A 27,763-nucleotide genomic window follows, 5' to 3' on the forward strand; every position below is an offset into this window, starting at 1 on the left:
CCAGCTAATTTTTTTGATTTATAGAGACAGAATCTTGCTATGTTGCCCAGGCTGGTCTTGAACACCTAGCCTCAAGCAATCCTCCTGCCTCAGCCTCCCAAAGTACTGGAATTACAGGCATGAGTTACCATGCCTGGACAGTTTTAACACTTCTTAAAAACAAAAACTCAGCAGCGATTAAGGAATCACCAATCCAAAACCCAACGATGCTAGCTTCCTAAACTTGTTAATTGTTTCTCTTTCTTAAAATTCTTTTTCTCCCTTGGCTCTTATTTATTTATTTTACTTTTTTTTGAGACAGGGTCACACTCATTGTCCAGGCTGGAGTGCAGTGGCACAATTACCACTCACTGCAGCCTTGACCTCCTGAGTGCACGTGATCCTCTCACCTCAGCCTCCCGAGAAGCTGGGACTACAGGCATGCACCACCATACTCTGCTAATTTTTGTACTTTTTAGTAGAGATGTGGTTTCGCCATGTTGCCCTTGGGTCTTAGAGCATGGACTTAACTGTTTCCAGGATTCCATCCTTCTTTCCCATCTATATTTTCTGTCATATTTCCAAGTTTAAAAGTTATTGCCCCTATGTTGACAACCTTCTAAATCTGGATCGCTAGTCCTAATCTCTTCCTAAGCCCCAGATTCATATTTCTAACTACTTATAAGCCATTTTTATCTGGATATTCATGCAGGCATTTCAAAAATCAACACATCTAAGCTGCAGATGCCTCTCCCAATACCACATCACTAACTCCACCTCCCCAAACAGCTGTACCTTGATAGAGAAAAAGGTCCTTGTTTAAAACTTTTTTTTAAGAAAAAAAATTTTGGCCGGGTGCAGGGGCTCATGCCTGTAATCCCAGCACTTTGGGAGGCTGAGGCGGGGGGATCACCTGAGGTCAGGAGTTTGAGATCAGCCTGGCCAATATGGTAAAACCCCATCTCTACTAAAAATACAAAAATTAGCTGGGTGTGGTGGGGCGTGCCGGTAATCCCAGCTACTTGGGAGGCTGAGCAGGAGAATCGCTTGAACCAGGACGCAGAGGTTGCAGTGAGCCAAGAGCATGCTATTGCAACACAGCCTGGGTGACAGAGCAAGACTCCGTCTCAAAAAAAAAATGTTTTTAAGTCTTAAACTCTTGTTCACCTAAAATTATAACAAAATCATTCAATAATTTATGACTTTTAATAATTTAACCAATGGCTCAAATTATAAATTATAATTACACAACAGTAAATAAAAAGAAATGAAGATGAGGCAACTTGAGCCAGTAGAATTATAATCAGATTTTTTTTTTTTTTTTTTCTGAGACAGAATCTCATTCTGTCGCCCAGGCTGGAATGCAGTGGCATGAGCTCAGCTCACTGCAACCACTGCCTCCCGGGTTTAAGCGAATCTCATCCCTCAGCCACCCAAGTAGCTGGGATTATAGGCTTTCGCCACCCCACCTGGCTAATTTTTGTATTTTTAATAGAGACGGGGTTTCACCATGTTGGCCAGGCTGGTCTCAAACTCCTGGCCTCAAGTGATCTGCTCGCCTCAGCCTCCCAAAGTGCTAGGATTACAGGTGTAAGCAACTGCACCTAGCCTATAATTAGGTTTTTTAGAAAATCTATTTATATACAATATAACCTCAATTGACCTACTGATCAATTGAGTAATCAATTAGTAAATAATACTATTTACTAATTTTACCAAATTTTTTCCAGGTCCTTGAAAGCAGTTAAAAAATGCATTGTCTTTATATGTAATTCATGTATAATGTGGTTGTTATACACTTCTCAGTGTTATATTATTAGGAAAGAGAAACTTTTGCATTATCATGAATCTTTCTAACCAATCATCTTTTTAAACAACTCTCCTAAATTATATCATAACTTACTTCTCTCACTGTATGTCCCGCGTATCTTGATAGAGGTCAAGTTGTTTAAGAGCTTCTGAAATTCAAAAGGGGTAAGAGCAGGCCTCCAAGGGTAATCTGTTGCTTCATGGAGCCTGGAGAGAAAGAAAGGGCCACATTAACCTCTGTAAGGATAATTCTGGATGTTGGGGAAATATTTCTTATTCATTTATGCCCCAACAATGCAATGCTCTAACAATCAAATCAAATAAAAAATAAGACTATTGGTTTGGTAGTACAATTGGAAAAGATAAAGGTAAAGAAAGGAAGGCTCCCTTTTACAAAATCACCACAATAACCCAGAAGTTTTTCTTTAAAATACATCTAGAGGCCAGTTAAACTTAAATAAAGACACCACTTTCACAATGTTCGTCAAGTCTCACTTTACAAAGAAGGCTATCTTACCTGAAGACATACTTCACAGTGGTCTCACTTGGATAGGAATTGCCCTGAGCGATCAAGGGTACAGATACTCTTAAGCCAGCTCCCTCAAGCACAAGGTCTTCTGCAGAGAGGCGAGTATCTCGCCTGTCCACTCGAAAGGAGAAGGAGAGGTTCTGACCATAACTCAATACCTGCTTGCCCAAGAACTTTGCTGGAATACAGACACAATGGTGGGCAAGAATGTGAGACTGAGACTAAACAGAGGCACACAGCAGGTCAGACTGCTTTCTAGCCTTACTTACCAGGAGCAATGAAGTACCGAGGAAAGTAGCTATCTGAGATCACGGCGATATCTTGCCTCTCAGAGGACCACTCGAGAGATGCTTCAGAGCCATCTCTCTGTTCCACACGCCACCCATCCTCATCTGCAGGTAGAGAAGGAAAACACAAGTACTTTACACTGTAAACATCCTGAATTCAGGTCCTCTATGTATCATAAAAATGTGTAAGGCCACACCTTGTATACAGAAAGGCATCAATAAACCTTTTTGAATAAATGGATCCTACAACAGTACCAATATATGCTATACCACTCAAACTATATTTTACTTTATTACTATTTATATAACATTTGTAATCACTATTCATTGAGATAAATTCTAAAGCCAAAAGTACATTTTCATTAAATTAAAAGGCCAAACTACAAAAACTATGCATGCTAAATAATACAAAGTGTTGCCAACCATCAAAAAGCCCTCAAAGAGTCACTGATTTTATTTTTTAAAATATTTTAAGTGTAATCTCACAGTTCTAACAGGTTGGGGGATGAGGTCTAAATTACCAATCTGAAAGGTAGAGGAGATAGAATAAACACTGTAGCCAACAGCGTTTGTACAGACAGAAGAATGCCCAAAGCAGAAGCAGGGTGTGCAACCCCGAGGATTAGATGATTCCAGATTAAAAAATCCAGGTTTGCATCTGAAAAAGATTAAGACACAATTAGTTACTTTTTTTACTTGAAATATGGTAACAGAGAAAACACAATGCAGCTAGAGAAAGAATGCACTACCTTTCACAATTGAAGCCTTCGACATTGTCTTTGCAAACACATCTTCCTGTTTCAACATTACATTCATCTATGCTGCCAGAGGGATCACAAGAGCATGGCCTATTCAATGAAAAATGGATAAAACAATCAGAGAAGGGAGAAAACTTCCACTCTTCTAGTCAGCCCTTTGTTTTACATGTTAACAGATTTTTTTTTTTTGAGACAGAGTCTCACACTGTCGCCCAGGCTGGAGTGCAGTGGCGCCATCTCAGCTCACTGCAACCTCCGCCTCCAGGGTTCAAGAGATTCTCCTGCCTCAGCCTCCCGAGTAGCTGGAACTACAGGCGCATGCCACCACACCCAGCTAATTTTTGTATTTTTAGTAGTGACAGGGTTTCAAAATGTTGGCCAGGATGGTCTTGATCTCTTGACCTTGTGATCCGCCTGCCTCGGCTTCCCAAAGTGCTGGGATTACAGGCGTGAGCCACAGGCGCCCAGCCAACAGATTTTTTTAAAAGAAATACACATAGAACAAAATGGACCCTAAAGTCATTTTTTTTTTTTTTTTTTTTTTTTGAGACAGAGTCTCGCTCTGTCACCCACGCTGGAGTGCAGTGGCGTGATCTCGGCTCACTGCAAGCTCCGCCTCCCAGGTTCACGCCATTCTCCTGCCTCAGCCTCCCGAGTAGCTGGGACTACTGCTGCCCGCCACCACGCCTGGCTAATTTTTTTTGTATTTTTAGTATAGACGGGGTTTCACCATGGTCTTGATCTCCTGACCTCATGATCCAGCCACCTTGGCCTCCCAAAGTGTTGGGATTACAGGCGTGAGCCTAAAGTCATTTTTATATTTGGTTTCAGTTTAAGATAGTCATCCCATTTAAACTCTGCTTACTCTCTGTACAAGCCAAACCCCTTGTGGCTCACCATTACAGCTAGTCCTCAGTCTTATTGACAATTATTACAGGAAAAATGTTTACCCTGCTGCCAATAAGCCATAAGATCTATTAATATGTGTTGACTATATATAGATTCTGCCCCCTTCTTCTGGCTTTGAAAATATTTTACCTGCATCCTGCTTCAGTGAGAGAATGGAATCCAGGCTGGCAACGGTCACATTTGTCCCCCATCACTCCTGGCTTACAGCTGCATCTGCCGTAACTATCACACTGTGTGCTTAGAGAGCCTAAAATGTAAAATGCCTATTGTCAAACAAAAATTCGGCCAGATATGTAAGTAAAATCCATGTGTTAAAGAAAGATAACTGGTAATTAAAAGCAATGCCTGAGAACCAGTATGCAATCTCCTGATGGTCACAAAGGTAATAAAAACCAAATTTTAAATCAGAACTTTCTCAAAATCATGACCCTTTAAGTCATGGGATTTTAAGTTTCTAGACACATGCTAAGATGAATTTACTCATCAATGTTGAAAATCACTTTGTACCCAATGAAACACTGCACACAAGATCAGTTACTTCTCTGTGGGTGATCACAGCCCCTTAAGGCCCATGTCTAGAATTTAAGTATATATAGGCCTAAATGACAAATATAAAGGTTAAACTCTTTAAGAATGGGCTAGACTAAGAATGCTGTGCATCTCTGTACACACACAAACATGCTAAGAATATTTCAGCACTCTAAGGAGATTAGACTAAACAAAATCATTAACAAGGAAGAACTCACAAAGCAGTTAACCTTTTACAGTCAAAGTTCAAATTGTCTCTAGGATCCTGTTGCTAATTATTTGCAGAACCATTACTCAGGCCACCACCCCCCTCTTACACACCAGAAACTCATCTGAAAGTTCAACTTGGTTAAAAAAGGTGGAGGCATGGGGTAGAGACAGATCTTGACTCATTTCTGTGTTACAATAATGTATACATCTCCACATTTAGTTGTTCAAATGCCTTGGAAACAAAGCTTTCCTTTCTGGGGGTCCACGGAACTATCATTTTGTCTTTCAATCCATCTTCCTGTCACTTACCCACAGGACTACAATGGCATGGAGAGCAGGCTTCATTGTTTCCAAGGCGGAAGAAGTTCTCCCGGCACCTCTCACAGTGGGCGCCATCTGTGTTATCCTGGCAGTTGGTACAGTGGCCCCCATGGCCAGTGGAACGATAGAGTTCAGGGTCGAAGTAGCATTCCTGGGATCGACCATTGCAATCACAGGCTGTCAGTCAAAACACACGAGTTACATCAGATCTGGGTACCTTTAAGAAGAGCATTTTAAGACTTAAAACCAAACATAATTTCCCACATCTCTAAGACAGACAGATGGTGGTAGACTAAGAATGATTACCAGATGCACTGTTCATTAACAACAACAAGAAGGCCAGGTGCAGTGGCTCATGCCTATAATCCCAGCACTTTGGAAGGCTGAGGCAGGCAGATCACCTGAGGTCATGAGTTTGAGACCAGCCTGGCCAACACGGTGAAACCCCATCTCTACTAAAAATACAAAAAATTAGCTGGGTGTGGTAGCAGATGCCTGTAATCCCAGCCACTCCGTAGGCTGAGGCAAGAGAATCACTTGAGCCTGAGAGGCGGAGGTTGCAGTGAGCTGAGATCACGCCAGTGGGCGCCAGCCTGGGCGACAAGAGCTAAAACTCTGTCTCAAAAACAAACAAACAAAAAACCACCACCAACAAAACCCAACAGGATGTCAATAAAGGGTATATACAGCCAGATGATAAAGAAATGTTCCTCCCTCTAAAAAACAGCACCATCATAAGATACAAGGAATTCTAGTACTTAGAAAATAATCTGCCTCCAGGTAATTGTTCATATACAAGTAAAAGTCAAGTCAAATTACAATTCTCCTGAATCTTTAGCCTTTATTCTAGTATCAACTCCAAAAACAAAGTGCCATTTTATATGCAGGCTTCAATTTACCTTAACTTTTTAGGCCTCAGATGAGTCAAATACATTAAGACACTAACTTCCAAAGTGCCAGATTATTTATATATCTAGACTGGGGTAACTTGAGACATATGGGTCAAAATTAGTGCCACGACAGATGAAAGCAGAATTAAAAAGAAATCTAGATCCTCCAGAAACATCCATGTACAGGGAAGCCTCAACTCCAAATGGGTGATCTGTTAAGCAGCTATATTCCCTGCAGGGCACAACCATATTTCAAGACCAAGTATCTGTAGTCACAAAAATTCCTTACTATATTTATAATAAAAAGATTTTTTTCTGAGTTATTGATTCTTCCCAAAATGTAGACAGTATCTTGAAGAGTAAATAAAAAGAAGTTTTATTTGGTTTCAAATCGAACAGGATGTTTAAAAAAATATTCGAACACATCTTTTTTGGAATATATTTTTCTTTTTTAATGCAGACTTCTAACCAAAATCATGAACACATTTTGATTTGTTTGTTTTTTGGAGACAGGGTCTCACTCTGAAGTGCAGTGGTGTCACCATAACTCATTGCAGCCTCAAATTCCTGAGCTCACGTGATCCTCCTCCTGCCTTAGCCTCCCAAGTAGCTGGGACTACAGGTGTGTGCCACTATACTCAGCTAATTTTTTAAAAAAATTTTGCAGAGACAAGGTCTTGCTCTGTGGCTCAGACTGGTCTCAAACTCCCAGGCTCAAGTGATCCTTCTGCCTCATCCTGCCACGTAGCTGGGAGTACAGGCACATACCATGCCTTGCTAATTATTTTATTTTTGCAGAGACAGGGTTTCACTATATTGCCCAGGTTGGTCCCAAATGAGTCTCCCACTTTGGCCTCCCAAAGTGCTGGGATTGCAAGTGTGAGCCACCATACTCAGCCCCTTTTGTTCTTTTTCTCTCTTTCTTATGATCAGTTATTTCATAGTACAGTATTACAATTGAAAACTTTTTTAGAAACTTGAGTTATTGCCACCAAAAATTAGAGTTTTGTTAAGTTAGTTTTCAAGTGCCCTTTTCCTTCCTTCATTAGCTATTTCTCTTCCCTCAAGACGCCCTAGCTTACCCCTCAATCCACCAAGCCCAACCCACCTGAAGATCTGATGTTCTGAGACGGTGAAGCAGAATAACACCACTGTCCACACTGTCCCAACCTACAGCTAAAGCAAATGCCATGGCTCCCTCCTTGAGAGAGGGTAGTTCTCTTCCCTAGCCCTAGCATCCTGACAATTAATGTAGTATTGTCACAACATCCAGAAATGTCACTCTTTGAAGTGTCACAGTGCTGAAGGGACCAACGAGAAAAGCAAATTGACTTAGTTCCTCATCAAAGTCCTTTAGCTACAGTACTCAGTCCATTTGCTAGAGGTGAATTGGCAATGTTTGGTTCTTTAAGTAACTTCCTGGATAGACTCAAAATACGACATTATTAAGCAGAATGCTTTTCAAGCACACATGTCCATTTATTTAGATGCCACATATTAGGAGTATTTCATTCTTGTACCAGCCTTTATTGTAGAGCTTCCAACACTGAATATTACAGTTCAGTAATGGAATTAAAGAAGGTCAAGCAAGTGCTTACAAATGTTAGAGGAGGCTGTAAATTTTACTTGCAAATCTTAGGATTTGTTGAAAAGATGAATAAGAAAATCTCCTCTCAGCAGTTCAGTGGAAATAGTCGTGAGTTAAGATAGTGGTCCCTTCTCGGGGTTTCTGCCAATAATTTTTTTGTTTGTTTTTGTTTTTTGAGACGGAGTCTCACTCTGTTGCCCAGGCTGGAGTGCAGTGGCGCAATCTTGACTCACTGCAACCTCCGCCTCCCAGGTTCAAGCAATTCTCCTGCCTCAGCTTCCCAAGTGAGTAGCTATGATTACAGGCGTGCACCACCACACCTGGCTAATTTTTGTATTTTTAGTAGAGACGGGGTTTCAGCATGTTGGCCAGGCTGCTGGTCTCGAACTCCTGACCTCAGGTGATCCAACCCCATAGGCCTCCCAAAGTGCTGAAATTACAGGCGTTAGCCACCGTTCCCAGCCTCTGCCAATAATTTCTGCAAGTTAAGAGTATCTTCTTTTTCTCTTTATTCTTAATAGAATATGATAAACAATATTTGTAAGGACATAAGAAAATTATTGCTGCTTTAAAATCATGATTAAAAGGTTCCTTTCTCCAGAGATTTCTTTCTCTGTTCAGAATAAACCATGACATTATGAAGGGATAAACAATGTTTTAAGTTTTTTCATTTTACCTTTTTTTCATTTTTACCTTTTTCTAGGAATACTAGGACCTATTCTTCTTCCCAAAGCTACCCACCTCTCCACCAGGGGAGTGGGAAAATTCTCCCCGTTGTACTCTTTAGTGAGATAAAGAAAAAATAGTTTTGAGAAAAAATCTTGTGCGGCCAGGCGCAGTGGCTCCCACCTGTAATCCCAGCACTTTAGGAGGCCAAGGCAGGTGGATCACCGGAGGTCAGGAGTTCGAGACCAGCCTGGCCAACATGGTGAAACCCCGTCTCTACTAAAAACACAAAAATTAGCTCGGCGTGGTGGCACGCACCTGTAATCCCAGCTACTCAGGAGGCTGAGGCAAGACAATCACTTGAACCCAGGAGGTGGAAGTTGCAGTGAGTTGAGATCACTCACTCCAGCCTAGGTGACAGAGTGAGACTCAGTCTCAAAAAAAAAAGAAAAGAAAAAAGAAATAATCTTGGAATGGCCCTCTTAGCCTAGAACTCATTATATTTGATACATGTTAATTACCTTGGATGCCTGAGCATTGATAAAAATAATAGTATTTTAAAGGGGAACAAATACGACTAGAGAAACCATATTCTGGAGTAGACTACACTGGCCCAGTATTTGGATCCAAACAAATTTCTAAACCTTGCAGATGCTGCTCCAACTCTGGGACATGTGTTCATGAAGGAAACACAAAACCCTCAGTTTGCCTTTACAGTGAATTGCCCTCATCTATGACTTTCCTCTGACTTGAATACTACTCAAATTACACAAAAAGCTGGCCTTTCAGAGCTTTCCTTTCAAGGAGGAATAAAAGAAAGTCACCCATTCCTTCTTCCACCCTTGGAAGTCCTTAAGACAACTGACAGACTGATGCCATGGGGCACTCACGCAGGCATTCACTGGCACTTTCCGCAGTTGCCCTCCTCCACGGCCGGTCATTGAAGAAAGGAAGACACTTTTCACAGTCTACTCCATATGTGTTATGTTTGCAATTACACACCAGCTTATCAAATTCGTTCTTCATACACTCGCTTGCGTGTCCATTACATTTACATCTGGGGAGAGAAGAGATACTCCAAAAAATGGAACAGCTGCAAAGTCCCAGAAATGCACACAGAAAAACTATGTACACAAAGAAGTTTTACCATTCAAAAGTGTAAACTGAGGAACTGAGCAAGATTAAGTAATGGATGTCTGAATTTTTAAGGATGAAAAAAAATTAAACAAGGTAGCTTTACTTAACAGGGGTAGGGATTAACCGGACATGAAAAGAAAGTCCCTGACAATTTCTGAGGCTATCTGTAGGATGAATTCCTGAAGTCAAACATGTGTGTCAAGAGGTAGCAGAATATAGTGGTTCAGAAAAGCATGGACTCTGAAGCCAGGCTGCCTGGGTTTGAAACCCTTCCCTGTCACTTACCAATGTAACTTAACCTCCGTGCCTCGCCTGTAAAACAGGGATGATAATAATGCCTATTTCATAAGGTTATTGGGAAGATCAAGGAGTGCTTTATTTATGTGCTCAGGATTGCAAAACCACAAAATAAGTTGATGAACATCAGCAATTATCTGCCATAATGATTTTAAAGTATTCCGACCTAAAGGTGGTGAGACACATTAGATACCTCACCCCCATATGGATGTTTGGTAGTCAGACTAATATCCCCTGAGGTTGTCCGGAGCAAGAATCCCTGAAAGATCCCCTAGATGCAAGTATGATAACAAATTAAGGACTCATGGAAATTCCCATCAATACTAATGTGCACCATGGAGTCGTAATGTTCCCCTCACTTGCTTCCTTAATGACAGCAATCAGTCTCATAGCTTCAACTACCATTCACTGATACACTAAAATACTTCAGAATCATTGATAGTGTGGCAGGACGAGTCCCAAATTTAGATCTCCAGCTCTCATCTTCTCTCAAGCTCTTATCCTTGACTGCTGCACAAACTTTGATGTCCCCCATGACCTGAAATTTTACATATGTATAACCAAACTCTTCAGTTTAGCTCATCTTCTTTATTTTGTTAATGGTACCAACCATTCTCCTGATCACTAAATCTTAAAAGGACCTTTGACTGAAGTCCTGGTAACGTTTCCTTCACAATAAAATGCCTCTATATGTTCCTTTCCATTCTGCTGCCACCAGCTTAATGTCATGTATTTGTTGCCTAATCCAGCATCATAACAGGAATATAAATTCCCTCAATTGTACACTATTTTTACCCTGTTTGCACATTAATCCTCCTGGCCCACTGTTTTCTTACCAGAGTCCTACTCCAAAAATTCTGCCTGATTTCTCATTGGGTACAGTTCCCATCAACTTTCACTAAGCACCAATCCCATACCGGAAACAATGTAAACAAAAATAAGTTTTCTCCTTTTGGGATCTCATGGTCTAACACAGGGGAGGTAAGTCCAAGATTCTTCACCTGCTGTTTAAGGTCTCTGGCCACGAAACTATCTTTCTGGTTTACAACTCTACAAATTTAAGAGATTTTCCTTCAGTTAAATGTGTTTATACTCTCCCGTCTCTAAACTTCTGCTTACGACATGTCCATCCTCTTGCATCCAACCAAGGCATCCTCTCCTTCCTTATCCAAAGCTTTCAAGACCCAGCTTAGATGGCATCTGCTTCTCTAGCCTGGCAGTTTTGGATCATTCTTGATATGTGGCATCTTTTCTACTGCTGCTTTATCAATTTTTTAAAAACAGGTGATTACAAGTATTTCAGTTTTCACATATTCATACATTGCCTACCCTGTTCATGTGTAAGATCCGAGAAGGTCAGGACTTCTCCGTAGGATAAGGTGAGTCTTACCCTTCCTCAAGTGCTTCACAGTGTCTTTGCACTTAAATTGTCAATAAGAATTCACTAAGTGTGTGGATTTGACAAGGTTTTGGAAAACCTACATGCTTAGTTTCCAGAACAACAAGAAGATCTCACAGTGAAAATATCCTAGGCTGCTGTCTGTCTTTTCAGCTAAGCATTATCACACAGGAAGGACTGCCGCTCCTATTCTTGGTAAAGAAAACATCTAACAACGGTATTAACATAGTTGTAAACAAGTTGCTAGATTCACCTCTATGCAAAAGCTCCAAACACTTTCAAGACTAATTTAATAGTTTACTTACCTGCCACCCACAGCAAAATCAGAGATGGCATAATAATAGGACTTGAGAACTTTGGGATCGTTAAACACTTCATCTCCAAAAGTGTTCAGGCGATTAAGAGTTACTCTGATGTCAGTGGCAGTTACCCATTCCTGTCAGGAAGCAAAAATACATAAAAGAGAAGTGGAGGGACTGAAAATGATATAAATGTGACAAAATGTTCTAAATCACTAACTTATCATTTAACTTACGCCCTCTTCTAGCACTAAATCTATTATAATACTCAATGACTTCTTTAATTTTCTAATATTTTTCTCCTTCTTGACTCTTCCCTTCTTTAATTTGTTACTTTACTACTCGGAGTCTCCAAAAACAAGGATAATAACTAATTTCTTTGCAAGGCTGCTGAGAGGCTTAAATAAAATATAATGTGCAGCATACATTAGGGACTCGATACACATGCCCCTTCCCTCCATCCTGTATCTGCACCCCAAATCCAGTAAGGGATACCAGCTTAGAGCTCACGGGGCACCACACTTGGATCAGAGATGCTGGTCATTGCCTGCCCCTGCCCTTTTTTTTTTTTTTTTTTTTGAGACGGAGTCTCGTTCTGTCGCCCTGGCTGGAGTGCAGTGGCATGATCTCAGCTCACTGCAAGCTCCACCTCTTGGGTTCACACCATTCTCCTGCCTCAGCCTCCCGAGTAGCTGGGACTACAGGCGCCCGCCACCACGCCCAGCTAATTTTTTGTATTTTTAGTAGAGACAGGGTTTCACCGTGTTAGCCAGGATGGTCTCGATCTCCTGACCTCGTGATACATCCGCCTCGGCCTCCCAAAGTGCTGGGATTACAGGCGTGAGCCACCACGCCTGGCCACCCCTGCCCATTTTATAACATCTATTCCTCCCTGCCAACCCAATCCCCTACTGACAGATCTGAGGGAGATGCTCAAGTACTCGCTAATAAATCATTACTTAGGCTTGAACCAACAGGATGTTGTCTGTGTTTGTCTTGACCCTCCCCACAATATCACCTTCTCTCTGAGGCCTTCCCTGGCCACCTTATCTAACATTGCTACCACTACCCAACTCCCTATTTCCCACTCTCATTTTATTTACATTGTCTTTTTCCACACACACCTTCCCCTTCCCACCACACTGTAAGTACCATGAGGGCAGGAAATTTCTATTTTGTCCACTGCCATTTCCCTAGCATGCAGTAGGTATGCAAACTATTATTTGCTAAGTGAATGAATGAATTTGAAGAAACCACAACTTATCAAGTTGGTAGGTGTACCATAATGGCAGAGGACAAGCATGGGGGCTGTAGAGTTTTTCCCTAGGTTTTATGAGATCTAAGCCCTTACACTGAGCTAATTTTAGGCAGATGTTTACATGTGTGGTAGAATGCTATACTAATGATCCCAGTGAATCATGTCTGCTAGGGCCCACAACCAGTGCAGTCTCTTTCTCTGCTGACTCTAGGCTTGGGTGTGTGACTGGTTTCAGCCAAGGGTACATCAACAAATGTGACATAAGCAGAGGCTTGACAAGTACTTGTGCACAGGGACTCACCCTCCCAGATCACTTCCGCTGTGGTGTAAATCCTGGTCAAGCTTCCTGATGATAAAAGACCACAGGGAGACAGAGACCCAGGCCCCAGCTGACCTGTCAGGTGACTGACCCAGGCTAACACAGAATCATGAGAAATCATAAATCACAGTTATCTAAAACCATTAGGTTTTGGGGTGGTGTATTACATATAACCACTCAAAGACAGCATTTCCATTTTAAGTCTTTCCTAGGGACTGCACAACAACATCACCTTTGGAGACGTAACAAGCAAGTGCAGAGGTGCAGACATCTATGTTTTCAGAAGGCTCCAGGTGAGTCTGGGAGGCACAGCTCTGATTTGGAACCACTGCCTTAAGCCACACCAAATACCTGGCATATAGAACAACATGGAGAGCTCATAAAAGCTAATCTCCACAAAGCCTTCAAGTATAATTAGAAAGGAAAAGAGACGACGATTTCACCATATCCAAACTTGGAACTCCAATAACAACTCCTACTCATGGCCACAACAGTAGGAATCTTTTAGTCGTCTGTAATGTAAATAGCTAAACATATTTCTGTGTTTAATGCTTATTATATCTTCTACAAGGCTTCGACCTTATCACAGCTCTCTTTGAATAAGAGCTTCTCAAAAAGCTAAGCCATTTTTTTTTCCTAATGGGCATCTTTAAAGAACAGACCCCGGAGCTAGACCCTGCAGGTTTTGAATTCCAGTTCTGCCACTTAAACTGTGTGATTTGGGGCAAGTTATGTCCTTTCTGGGCCTCTGATTCCTCATCTGTAAAATGGAGACAATAAAAGTATCTACCTTACAGGGTTACTGTGAGGTTTAACTGAGGTAGAAAATCAAAGGGCTTAGAACAGTGCTTGTCACATTATAGTATGCTATAGTAAGTGCTTTAATAAATGTAAATTATTACCATAAATCAATACATGCTTAGTAATACTTATAATATGGTGAAACCAAGAAGGGTCTCCTTCCCCATCTGGGAGATTACAGCTTCTGCAGGGAGGTTTAGGGAGCAATGAAGAGAGGAAGAGGCAAGAGTTCTCTCTCATTGTCAGATCAGCTAAAAGTCAAATTAGCTCAACCTCCTTGGCAACTGGATATCAGAGACAGAGCTCTTACATCCAGAGACACGTAACTCATGTTACTGCATAACGAAACTGACTGACCACGTCTATGCAGATGCCCACAGCATTTTTTTTTTTAATGCGAGGTCATAACCCATAGCATTTTTACCACACATAGTCTCATTACCTCATATAGTCTCACTAGTTTCTACGGCATAAAGAGCAACAAACATCACAATTCTTACAGTTGGGGAAATGGCTCAAGACAGGCTGACCGGGTGTACAGTTAGCAAAGGTGCCAGAAAACCACAGTTACAACTTTGTATCACTGCATTTTCTACTGACTACACTGTTCTTTCTCTGTTCTTTCTATTGTTGCCTCATCAGGACAGGAAAATGCAATAATTTGCTGTAGGAAAGAAAGAAGTCTGGCAAATGTTTGCTAGCTGATCAACTTAAAGAGTATTTGTAGGTCACCTCTCCACTGGGCATTCGGTCTTCTGCTTTTTCTTTTCTTTTCTCTTTTCTTTCTTTCTTTTTTTTTTTTTGAGATGGAGTCTCACTCTGTTGCCCAGGCTGGAGTGCAGTGGCATGATCTTTGCTCACTGCAACCTCCACCTCCCGGGTTCAAGTGATTCTCCTGCCTCAGCCTCCCAGCCAGGGTAGCTGGGATTACAGGCACTTGCCACCATGCCTAACTAACTTTTTTTTTTTTTTTTTGTATTTTTAGTAGAGACAGGGTTTCACCATGTTGGCCAGGTGGGTTTTGAACGCCTGACCTCAAGTGATCCACCTGCCTCCGCCTCCCAAAGTGCTGGTATTACAGGCATGAGCCACTGCGCCTGGCCCTGCTTTTTCATCTATCAAAATCAGCTATTCTCTCGGCCATTTATTTTGAACACAACTTATCTCCATTGCAAGAAACACTTTTTTGCAAGGTGTTAGCAAGCACACTCATTGCTCACCATAACCTCAGAGTTTACCAACAGCTTTCACATTCATGCTTTCCCAGCAACTTACAGAAATACAATGGAAGGGGGGCAACTGGACCCACAGAAAAATATATTCTTATCTTTTGTCACTGTCCAAAACCATACAATTAGAAAGAGAGTCCCTGAACATAATAACGGTGAGAAAGAATAAGAAGATCCAAATTAGAAACCCTAGAAAAATGGGGTATTTCCTATTTAGAAATCACAATAGCTTTTCATATAATGTACACAGCATTTAAAAACCCATTATCAGACTTTCTTGTTTCAGTCAACTGACAAAGGCTATCCCCATGTGGTTGTTGACTTCAGCCACATGCAGCAGCATCTCCAATTCTGTGTTAAAGTGCTGAGTACAGCATGAGGCTCACCAGCTTTTCCATAATCAAATAGCCAGGACATATGAAAAGTTCGCAGAAATATGAGCAACATAGAAGAATTCCATATTATGGTGTATAAGGAATATGCATGTAGAATTCAAGAGAAAAAAGAAATCCTTCTCAAACAGGGAAATGTTTCTATCACAATGTTTAAGTACAGTGCTATGGGTACCTAAATTAATGTCCTGTTACTAACATCCATGTCCTGTTACTAACATCATCCATTTTAGGTGATGAGGAGTTTCTTTAATGATCAGCAATCGTGCCAGACAAACCTAATCAAAATTTTCTTGTGTAAAAATGAAAGAAGATGGCATTCTTAAATATCTTGCTTCAATGGTTCCCCTTTGCTAATTTAAAAAAATACATTTTATTTTGTCAAATCAAAAAATAGGCAAGAAAAGATCCAAGAAATCTGGGTAATTAGGTCAAATGTTCTCTTCAAAAGGTCAGAAGGAAAATGTTTCCACCTCAGGTACAGAGACTAACGTTAAAATTGTTTGACTTTTTAAAAAATGTGTAAACTTTACATCCCAGAATAGATCTGCAAGTGCATAAGAACAAACATCAACCAGGCAGCAGGAACAAAACTACTTTCCTTCACTTATTAATAGTACACAGAGAGCAGAATCGAGCTCTCTGTCTGTGTTGCTCAAGTATTCTACTCTGACCCCGTACCTCAGAAGTGGGACCACAAGCCCCACTACAATAATCTTCCCACACCTTGCATGTTGTAGAACTAGCTGGCTTCAGGCCAACCTGTGAGAATTTACCTGCAGCACAGGGCTATTGTCAAAGTTATAGGCGCTGGGCCTTCCTTCCAGGGTAGAAAAGGCCACGTTGCCCCCAGTGAGGGGAGAAATGTCACTGAATTCATCAGTACACAAGGCCTGCTGCTCGTCCCCTCCTGTCCTGATGAAGCCGCGGTTTGCCTTGGAGTAGGTGTTCTCGCAGGAACCACTGTAGTACTGGTAAGGAATCCAGGGCCCGTCTTCCCGTGTGCGCTTGTAAATGGCAAAGCTCTCCGGGCGGCTGGTGTGGAACTTGAGACGCACATAAGTGATGTCAAAAGCTTTTCCTGTGGGACAAACACATCAAAGGTCATAAATCATACGTATGAAGCAAACAAATGCCCTCTATTCCCAGCTTAGTTTGGAACTTGACAAAGGATATAAATCTCCTTGTACACATCAAACCAAGAAGACAGGCTATTCTAAACAGAAAACTACGTATTTTCCCCCAAAATGACAAACTGCAGTTGGGTCCATAAGTTGGCTCATAAAGGCCTGTCGTGATGTGCATTGTGGAAATGTTGTGTGCAATGAAAACTGGTGGCATATGTCAGTACTGTACTTATACTATTAATTAAAACTAAAGTTGAATAAAAAGTACATTTATTCTTAATGCTGGTACTTCAGCAAAAGCTTAATTAAAAGATACAAAAGCAAATATATGCTAACTTTCTAAATGGGTCTCCAGGCCCTTTAAGACTTTAAAAAAACCTCATTCTCTATTAACTGTAACGTTACTCTTGACGCAGAAAGAATATCATCAGCTCTATTCTTCTACTTATCTACCAAGTTAAGATACAGACATTTGAAGAAGGGAGGACAGTGTTTGAGAGATGTAGCAGGGAGTAGAATAAGAAAGAGGAAAAAAAAATTCCTTCAGTGGATGAACAATGAAATGCGGGAAAAAAGAGACAGGGAGAAAGGAGGTTTAAAAAGGTTGTTTGAATATGTTCAAAAGAGAATATATGAGAAATGAGCTCTGAGCAGAGAGGTAAAGACAGCAGTCACTGGGGCAGACAGTTCCCTGCAAAAGCCAGAGTGTGATCTTATGGTCAGGATGGCTTGGTTGCCAGCCAGTGTGTCTTCACATGGGTAAAATATAAAATCACCATTCATTCACACATTGGGTCTTGCTAACTCTAACAATATCTATACTTTGCTACTTCTATGTTATAGTGAAGATCCCAGTTTGGTCAACAAGAATTTGTTGGGCACAAATCTATGCTCAGCTCTATGCTATACACATCAGGGAACAGAATGTGTGAAGACACAGAGATCACTGTATTCAAGGAGCTTACAGTTTTTTCTCCCTAAGCCAATTAATTCAAGAACCATCCCAACCCTCTCCTACAAAACCCACAGAACAGCAACTTCTGTGCTCTCAGAAGTGTTGAGGAGAGACTTCTGCCACTTTCACTTCCTCGTACCCACTAGTCCCTGAGAGACAAGGAGCGATTCCTCATGTGTGGCCTGGACCCCGCTTTGTCTCTCTCTGGCTGCCGGCTGGAGTCCCCCTCTCTCCTCTCCTGCACTCAGTGCAATACAGTGGGGCTCTGCCTCTGTGTGGGGTGGGGCCTGCCGCTGTCCTGCTGCTGGATCTGGGAGTAAGTGGGTGAGGTCAATTCAGGGAGGAAAAGAGCAGAAAGCCCATGTGAGCTATGTGTCCAGGCCACATTCTTCAACTGAGCGTTCTCTATAATAAAACTGACAGGATGAGCAATATCCGACTATTTCTCAACTGGCCCAGATCTTAGAGGAGGTTGGATTAACTGTCCCCCACATACATGAAACATACTTGCACACACATTAGCTTCAACATAAAGCCATGTGGCATAACAGAAAGAACACAGGATGGGGGCATTTTGAGACCTGAGTTCAGGTCCTGACTCCCTCCTTTACTAACCATATGATTTCTGCTCTGCCATTTTCTCTTTGTAAAAATGAAGACAATCCCTGCCCCACCTACTTCAAGAGTTGTTGGAAGGTCAAACTAAGATCTACACATACTTGACTAATCGTAAAATTCTATACAAATAGAAGGCATTACCACAATAGGGTTTATAAAGAAAATCCCTGAACTGGGATTCTGAATACGTTCACATAAAAGGACCTGACTGTTCCTGGTACAGTTACCAAAGGATATTATACAAACATGAATATTCTATCTAGGATGCAGTGCATTTTGCCTAGACACAGGTCACACAAATACAGTTTACACACTTTCTGTTAAAAGAATGCAAGTTTTACCTGTATCTCTTTGTTGCGTCAAAAATGTCAAGACATCACCTTTGAATGAGGGCGAGGTTATAGTACAGTATCTGTGGCATTCCAGAGACTCACTATCTAAGACATTACAGAATGGTTAAACAATGTAATTTTACTCATGAGTAGGTGGCCTGGACTGTTCAAAGGCTTGCTCACTAGTCTGTAGATTATAGATTATCCTTCCTTCTCTATTTTCTCTCTATCCTTCTGATATCTCATTGTTCTTTAGCAACCCACGGCAGCAGACTGGGCCGAAGGAGAGAAGGTAAAATCAATCAAGGCATCCTGTGTTCCAATCAACAACTGTACTACAAAGCCACCCTCTGAAAGAACCAGGCATATGTCTCTTGCTGTGGCCACAGACACAGAGCCACAAGTAGCAAAATGTCCAGAAAGCAATTATGCTAGCATTAAACTCTGATGCAGTCTACTTGCAGGTGCTGGCCTGGCCTTGCTGGCACTGAGCTTCATTTGCAGGGCTACCTTTCTCATGCCAATCTACAGCCACAGCTGGAAATGAGGGAGCTCTGTGGCAGTCTGTATGGAGGCTCACACATCTCCATGACAAGAGAGTCACGTGCACTGCCCTCAGAGTTGCAGTCAACCCAACGGCGCATAAAGACAACTGCAATTTACAAATCATCATGAGATGACTCCATGACAGGGGAAGTGCATCATGTTTGGAAAGCATGGAGAAGATCACCTAACCCAGATTTATGAGTTCAAGAAATGCTTCCTAGAGGAAGTAGCATCTAAATCCAAGACATGAGGAATGCTTAGAATGAGCTAAGCAAACAGGGACCCATCATCCAGGCACATGAAATGGCATGTATGAAAGCCCAGAGAACACAGAGGAGTGATCACCGTAGGAATTAGAGTTGTCTAGGGTAGCTAGAACTACAGAAGTGGCTGGAGATGAGGCAAACAAGAAGCAGAGCACACCAGGCTACGGTCACGTTTAAGGAGCAACTTCAGCTTAAAGGCAATGGCCAGCCACTGAAGGCATTAAACCAGAAAATACATGATCAGGTTTGATTTTTTAGAAAGATCAGTGTGGAGATTAGGTTGGAAGGGACAGGAACGAAGATGGGGAGGTCAAGATGTGGCAGTAATCCAGGAGAGATGACAGAGGTTGAACTAAGAATGGGAACAGAGGAATGGAGAGAAATGAATGGACCTCAGTGAGGTGTAGGAAGCCGTTTTCAATAGTAACTTAGTAACTGATGTACTACAAAGGTGATAGGGAGCTGCTTTTGAAAGGCTCCTCAACTTGTCACTGTTAGTACCCTGTTTCATTGTCAAAGCTGCTTTTTCCCATTCCATGAGGTGGAAGGATTAAGAATAACATTCAGTTTTCTAGTTTCAAATGAACCAAGTGGAGGCTAGTACTACTCACTGAAATAGAGAACAGAGAAGCGTGGGCAGGACTGGAGGCAGGCGCAGGGACAGGATGGGAAGATGAATTCAGTTTCAGATACACTAGTTTTGGGATGCCTGCAGGTCAGTAGATGAGGAAATGTCTGTAGGGAGCTGGATGTGAGCAGTTTGACGGGCCAAGAGAGATGTCTGAGTTAGAGACAGAGACTTGGGACTCACTAGTATGTAGATGGACACTGGAGACTTGAGTACAGTTGAAGCATATGGAGCAAGTGTGTTCTGTGACAGCTGACTTCTGAGACCACCCTGAGGTGCACAAACATTCACAGCACACACAGAGGAAGATGACAGAGGAGGCTATGAGGGGGCAGCCAGAGGGAGGAAGGCAAGTAAAAGAATAAAAATGCCACAGAAGCCAAGGAAAGATGGTTTCGAGGAGGGAGGAATCAATGGGGTTCAAATCTGCTAGGAGAGTCAAGTAAGATAATGACTAAGAAGTATCCGTCAGCTTCAAGCCACAGAGGTCACAGCTGCACCAAAAGCAGTGCCAGGGACAAGATGGCAGTGGTTGGAATTGAGAATGGGCCGGGCGCAGTAGCTAACGCCTGTAATCCCAGCACTTTGGGAGGCCGAGGCAGGCAGATCACTTGAGGTCAGGAGTTCGAGACTAGCCTGGCCAACATGGTGAAACCCTGTCTCTACTAAAAATTCAAAAAATTAGCCAGGCGTGGTGGTACACGCCTGTAATCCCAGCTACTCAGGAGGATGAGGTGGGAGAACTGCTGGAACTTGGGAGGCGGAGGTTGCAGTGAGCCGAGATCGCGACATTGCACTCCAGCCTAGGCAACACAGTGAGACTCCCTTTCAAAAAAAAAAACAACAACAAAAACAAAGGAATTGAGAATAGACAGCAGGCAGACACAGTGAGTGTAGTTAATCTACCATGTGGTCTGCCTAAAGAAGAGGAGAAGGAGGGGAAGATGATATTTGGAAGGGTTACAGGGCCAAGGAAAGACTTTTCTTTTCTTTTTTGTTTTCTGATAGAGATGAACGTGTATTAAATGCTGTTGTATTTGAGTCAGCAGAGAGGGAAAGGTGAAAAATAGAAGCTGGAAAACAAGAATGGGATTCCATGTTTGTTGGGAGACTGGTTCTCTACAGAAGGAAACCTGCCTCTTTGCTCTCTGTCTGGGTGCATATGCAAAGTGACATTGTAGGTTTTAAGGGGCAGAAGTTAAAATTCGAGTTCTACTGATGACTTTTTTTCTGTGTAGTGAAAATCAAGGATACCTGCTAAAGACTGGCGGCAAAGACAGGGAGTAATGTTGGGTGGGGAATATTTGAACAGAGTGTAGAAACTTTATAATAGCCAATGTAAAGTCCAGCAAAGATAGCTGACTAGAAAAAAGAAGGCTTACTGGGCGAAGACCAGGTGGCTGAGAAGAGAGCAGGAGACCATGCCTTTGTACAAACATCTCTGTGGAGGTGTGATTTCTGCTGCAGCATTCAGCATCCCCTCTGCCAATGTAAAAGAAAGACAACAAGACAAGGGGAATAAAGTTGCTTCAAGGAATTTGGAATCCAGTCTGGATAAATAAGAAGGCAAATACAGAAAATGGAATAGAGGGGTCAAAGTGCGAGGTATATGTGTTATCTGGAATTAACTACAACCAGAACTGGAACACTAAGGAGCTTTTTATTCTGTTAAATAGCTCTACCTGAGGGTTACCATGTCCTCTCTCTCTCACTATACTTCCCTACTCTGTCCATCCTACTCATTTTCACAATTGACAAAGTAAGAAGATCCAGTTAACAGATAGATGAATAGAAAACAGGACCAGGTCTTCTAATTTCCAGTCTGATGACACTACTAGATTATCAACATGCTGCGGGAGCAAGTGAAAGTAGACAGTATGGCTTTAAGGTAAAGTAGCCAAACCAAATGATTAAGGAAAACAGTAAGTGCATTTCTGGATGTATTCCAGCAACTATTCAACCAGAACATCTTCCACTCCTCACCCCATGTTCACACACACGAAGACTAACCATGGATATACACACCACCAAAAAAATGTTTAGCTTCTGAGTGTTCTACTGCCCCTCTTCCTCCCCCTGCCATATCCCTTCCATAAACAAAAAACTCAAGGGCAGATGTTTAGAATGAAGCACACAAAATTAACCAATACTTCCTGCTCTAGATCCTACAGTTCATGCTGGTTGAGGGAATGAGAGGAGGGGAACAGGCCGCGTCGACAATGAGAATCCAGCCTTTGTTCATGTGGGACCAAGCCAAGGAATTCTGCTTAAGCCTCCTACGTGGTAAAGTATTTCTCATCTCTCTGAATAAGGGAGAAACTCTTCTTGTCTTAGAATTGGATTCAAGCACTGACTGCTGGGGAACATAAATGCTCCTCTGTTATGTGCTACTCAGAAAAATTCCATAAGGATCTTGTGAAACAACCTTCTTTAGAGTTTAGTAATGAATGACAATAGCCATATAGAATTTTACAAAATTGCAAAATGCCCTTCCACAGCTTGAATTAGAAAAAGAAAACTAGTTCATTCTAAAGTATCAAATTAGGAGTCACTGGTTCACTACTGGCTCTTATGTGTTAACTCTTTGGAAGTCAGAAAAGGAATGCTCTCCTTGAAGCCAGACTTGATTTTAGGCATATAAAACTTTAATAAAGTTGTAGCACAAAGTCAATTAGAGATGGGGTGTGTTTAGGCTACTAAATGGGATCTCCAAACAGTTAACACAAACAGTAGTCACAGAAAGCAACTATTTGAAAATGTTTTCAATTTTGTTAGCATAACTGCTGGCTGAAACAAGAGTTCCCAGGACAACATATCCAGCTGCACACCAGCTGTTATTGTTCCACCTCAGCGGATGGATTGCACAAATAGAGCCTCACTGATTAAGACGACCCAAGGCCAACTTAATACTGACTGTGGGATCCTCAAGCAGACACAGGCAGATGATCGGAAGCACTACAGAACAACTAAGCACATAAGGAATATACCAAGATGGTCTGGTACAGTGCAGTCACTCCAGATGCTGAAAAACTCAGTCCTCATTATTGCCTGTTGAAGGGCTAGTTTCTATTGGCTAAAACTTATCTTCAAAATTGTTTGTTTTTAAAAACTTATTATCCTGTTCCTTTCCCCTAAATTTCTGTACTCCCTTTTCATGGCCTCCCCCTTGTCAATCAGTCAAATGCCAACAGTGCAAGAGGACAATCCCTTAGAAAGTATATTTAGATCAGCACAACTTAAAAATGCAGACAAGTAACCTTTACAGTTTTGTATAAAATAGTAATTCCTAACTAAATTTATGACAACAAATGCAATGGAACTTACAATTTGAGAAAGTATCCCTTTCAAATGAATGAACAAAGGGCTTCAACAGTCATGTTTTCTGAGTACAGGCAATAAGCACTTCCTATCACACTTGGGCCATTGTTAATAACGGAAAGACACGCTAACTAAGATGAACAGAGATGGAATATGGAAAGTCTCAATTCTATGTTGCCACAGTGAAATATAACAAAGCAGGTAGGTAAAACAGAAGATATCATTTTAGAATTTTTTAAAGCTAACAGAATTCTGTATCAAAAGCTATTATAAAAATAATGGTATGATTATCACTATGGAGCTAAGAGGAAAACAAAAGTTCTGAAATAGACGGTATGATTTTGGAGAAGATAAACCCATAATCTCTATGGAAATTAGATTTTTCGATGAAGTATCAAAATTAAAGTTTAAGCCAAAAAGACAATTCTCTTTCCCTATCACCCTCAAAATACTACTTGGTGCTATGGTTAAATAAGATCACAGCACTAACCTAATGCAGAAGTTCTAAAAAATAAAAGCTTTCTGCTTGCATTGCCTAATTGCAATGCCCCAAAATGCCATATACACTTCAATAAACTGAAGGGCCAAAATTGACTTATCATGGTAATTAAAATGTGATCATAAAACAGCCATTATATGCATACAGAGAGAATTCTTAACTGAACACTAGAATGTCAAACACCCTTGGAGAGTAATTTCAAATAAGTGCAAATCACTGTTAGAGGGTACAAACAATTTCCATTATCAAAACATACAATAAATTCATCCTAATCTGCACATCTTTGCCATTTTATTTGATATACTCACCAAAAAAGATAAGATTCCCAAGTGAAATTTTAAGCCAAGAACTGGGGAATATGCCTTATTAACCCAAACCCCATGCTTCCAAGACTCAATACCAGACCTAATTCATGGTGGTAGACTACAGGCATGAATAAGTCCTTGAGCTGGGCTAAAGGAACAAGGCCAATATTCACCCCCACTCGTGTAAGCTGAGGCAAAAAATCCACTCGCTCTGCTGAACAAAGATCCCACTACAGGGATTTGACTGACATGAGATTTAACGGAGTCACAAAGAAGGCAACTAAGTTAATTATAACACTAAAGAAATAAAAAGGCAATTAAATATAAGCTACATAAGCCCATATTTCAGAAATGTGTAATTGTTAAGATATGAAAAAGACACCATAATTTTGTGGGAAGCTATTTCTTGTTCTGTGATATTCATATACTATTGAAAGCTGGCTATAGTTTGGCTTTTATCTATAACAGAAGAGTGAAAAATAGCTTTTTTAAAAAGAGAAAACAATCTAATTAGAAAAACAAGATTCTAATACCTAGTCATGGTGGTATAGTAATAGACTAAGGTCAACTCCAATAATCCCACAAAGTCACAAAAAGTTGACTAATAGTTTACTTTTTTTATTCAACAACTATTTGCTAAGTGAACTTAAAAGTCCACTGTGATGTGCTATTTAAAATACTCTAATCCACTGGGCGCGGTGGCTCACACCTGTAGTCCCAGCACTTTGGGAGGCCAAGGCGGGAGATCACCTTAGTTTGGGAGTTTGAGACCAGCCTGATCAACATGGTGAAACCCCATCTCTAGTAAAAATATAAAAATTAGCTGGGTGTGGTGGCAGGTGCCTGTAATCCTAGCTTCTCAGGAGGCTGAGGCAGGAGAATCGCTTGAATCCGGGAGGCAGAGGTTGCAGTGAGCTGAGATCGTGTTACTGTACTCCAGCTTGGGTGACAGAGCAAGGCTCCATCTCAAAAACAAAAAACAAAAAAAACCCTCCAATCCTTCATTTTGCTACAGTGCCTTTTATTCTTTAGTTTCATTCCTAATAAACTTGGTCCCTAATTCCCCTGATCATGTACTGTTTACATCTGTCCTTAAAAGAGGAAATAATTACAAATTACAAATACCATAAGATATCTTACATACTAAAACGGCTTTCTCAGTTTTCACAATTGCTTATTAATTTCTTACCATAGCCACCCATTAGGTCAAGGTTAACAGCTATGACTGGTCTTGATAATTGCTCAAGTCCAAATTCTTCCATTCATTCAACAAACATTTACTGAAAACCTACTATGTGTCAGTCCCTGTTCTAGGCACTGGGGATCAGCAGAGAATAAGACAAGGTCTCAACCTTGTAGAACTTACAGTAAAAGTAGGGAGCATGCTTGGGTAAGGGATAGATTTTAAAATAAAAATGAAAATTCTGTGTGTCAGATGACGGTGAAAAACGAAGTGGGAATAGAAAGTTTGTGGGGAGCCTATTTAATTCAGCATTATCAGAGATGGTCTCATGACATGGATAAGGTGAAATCTGAGCAGAGTCCTGAAGAAGTAAAACAGTGCAACATCTGGGGGAAGAGCATTCCAGGAATGGGAAGAGCATTCCAGGAATGGCAAGTGCAATACCCTGAGGCAGGCACATGCTGGCAAGTTCCAGGGAGTGGTGAGGAGGCCAGTGCGGCTGAAGCAGCAGTGAGTAAGGTGGAAAGGTATTAGGAGATGAGGTGAGAGAAGCTGAGAGGAGGAGGGAATGCCAACATGGAGGGCTCTGTAGGTCACTGTAAGACTTGGTTTGTACTCTGAATAAGATGAGAACCCACTGGAGAATTTTATACAAAGGAGTAACAGGCTCTAACTAGCATTTCAAAAGGATGACTGGTTGCTGTACTGACCAAAGACTACAGAAGGGATGACAGAGAAACAAGAAGATGAGTTAGATGAGTTTTGCAACAATCCAGCTAACAGATAATGGTATTTTGGACATATTTTGAGGGTGGAACAAACCACTTTTACTGATGGACTGGATGTGGGGTGCAAGCTTTGGCTTATACAACTGGAATGATGAAGCAGCCATGGGGGGATGGAGAGTAAGAAACTGGGAGTTCAGTTTCAGATATACTAAGTTGAAGATACCCACGAAACCTCTAAGTGAAAATATCAATTCAGCAGGTAGGATATAAAAGTCTGGAGTTCAGGAAAAGGCTGCAGCAAGAGAGAGAAATCTGGAAGTCGTCAGCATACAGTTAGTATTCAAAGCCATGGGATTAGAGGAAAACAACTAGGGAATGGACATAGATAGATAAGAGGTACACAGACTGGGTCTCGGGACATACCAACTTTTAGCAATGGGGGAAATGGGGAGGACCCAGAAAAGGAGACTGGAGAGAAAAGCCATTGAAGTAGAAAGAATACCAAGAGTAGAATTCCAGAAGCCAAATTTTAAAAAGCTTCTTTTAAAAAGAAGAAGAGAGTGACCAACTGAACTTTGTCATATACTCCTGAAATGCTAAGAAAGATGAAGACTGAGCATTGGCTACTGGATTTGGCAACCTGGAGGTGTGACCTTGAAGTGCTTTGTTAGAACTGACAGGAATGAAAGCCATAGAGAATGCTGGGCACAAGGGAAGGGGGCATTGGAGACAGGTAATAAAAACAATTTTCCAAGTAATTTTTCTTATTTTCTGTTAGAGACAGGGGAGAGCCCTAAATCGCCCAGGATGGAGTGCAATGGTACTATCATAGCTCACTGCAACACTGAACTCCTGGTCTCAAGCAATCCTCCCACCTGGGCCTCCCAAGGTGCTAGGATTATAGGCGTGAACCACTGCACCCAGCCCACTAAGTAATTTTTCTATAAAGAAATGAGGTAGTAGCTGAAGGGGGAAAGGGGTGTTCAAGAACAAATTGCTTTTTAAGATGGGAAGACATCATGTGTTGTGCTGATGGGAATGATCCAGTGTGGCAGCTGGATTTCTACTGAACAATGAGGACTTTCTCTGGTGGTTTGGAGTGGATTGGAGTGGGTCTAAGAGATGTGGAGAAAGAGAGCCCCTTTCATCCACAAAGACGTTCTCTAAAAAAGCCTTCCCAAAGATTTCCTAAAGAGAAAAGGCATAATATACATTTTCAGGATCACTGTAAGTATCCAGACTAAAAAGAGTTATCTGTACCCAACAGTTCAAAACCCCCAGGCGCTCTAGAAGGCCCCTTTCCATTAGAGCCAGCCCAGGTCTATGTCTTCCTGTTATAGTAGTTCTCATAATCTGGCCCACAATAAGGTCCCAGACTGGCTATTAGAATCACCCACAGAGCTTTTGAAAATGCAAATTGTTAAGCCTCATCTCCACAAGTTCCATTTTGGTAGGTTTTGGGTGAGGTCCCAAACTCTGTATTTTTTTTTTTTCTTCTTAAACTTTATGGTCTGTGACAGCCCTTAGGAGATCCCGAGAACATGTGTCCCCAGACTCTGTATTTTTTTTAAAGCACCATAGGCAATTTTTATGTACAATTACAGTTGAGAAATACTTCCCTACTGTAAACTCTTCTTCATCCTGGTTCTCATC

The 27,763-nt window shown here is 41.4% G+C and overlaps 1 protein-coding gene across 1 annotated transcript in view; it reads right to left on the reverse strand.

Moving 5' to 3' along the window:
* LAMC1 (laminin subunit gamma 1) overlaps positions 1 to 27,763 on the reverse strand; it is a 122,358-nt gene that overhangs the window by 25,569 nt on the left and 69,026 nt on the right. Inside the window, exons 2-11 of the mRNA XM_003815627.6 lie at positions 16,382 to 16,686; positions 11,613 to 11,743; positions 9,365 to 9,531; positions 5,319 to 5,507; positions 4,401 to 4,518; positions 3,354 to 3,452; positions 3,126 to 3,262; positions 2,587 to 2,709; positions 2,306 to 2,495; positions 1,883 to 1,995 (exon numbers count right to left, since the gene is read on the reverse strand). Of these exons, the coding sequence (XP_003815675.4) occupies positions 1,883 to 1,995; positions 2,306 to 2,495; positions 2,587 to 2,709; positions 3,126 to 3,262; positions 3,354 to 3,452; positions 4,401 to 4,518; positions 5,319 to 5,507; positions 9,365 to 9,531; positions 11,613 to 11,743; positions 16,382 to 16,686 (1,572 nt within the window). The remainder of the gene's footprint in view (positions 1 to 1,882; positions 1,996 to 2,305; positions 2,496 to 2,586; positions 2,710 to 3,125; positions 3,263 to 3,353; positions 3,453 to 4,400; positions 4,519 to 5,318; positions 5,508 to 9,364; positions 9,532 to 11,612; positions 11,744 to 16,381; positions 16,687 to 27,763) is intronic.

Source organism: Pan paniscus, chromosome 1 (genome assembly GCF_029289425.2).
Source record: "Pan paniscus chromosome 1, NHGRI_mPanPan1-v2.0_pri, whole genome shotgun sequence".
NCBI lineage: Eukaryota > Metazoa > Chordata > Mammalia > Primates > Hominidae > Pan > Pan paniscus.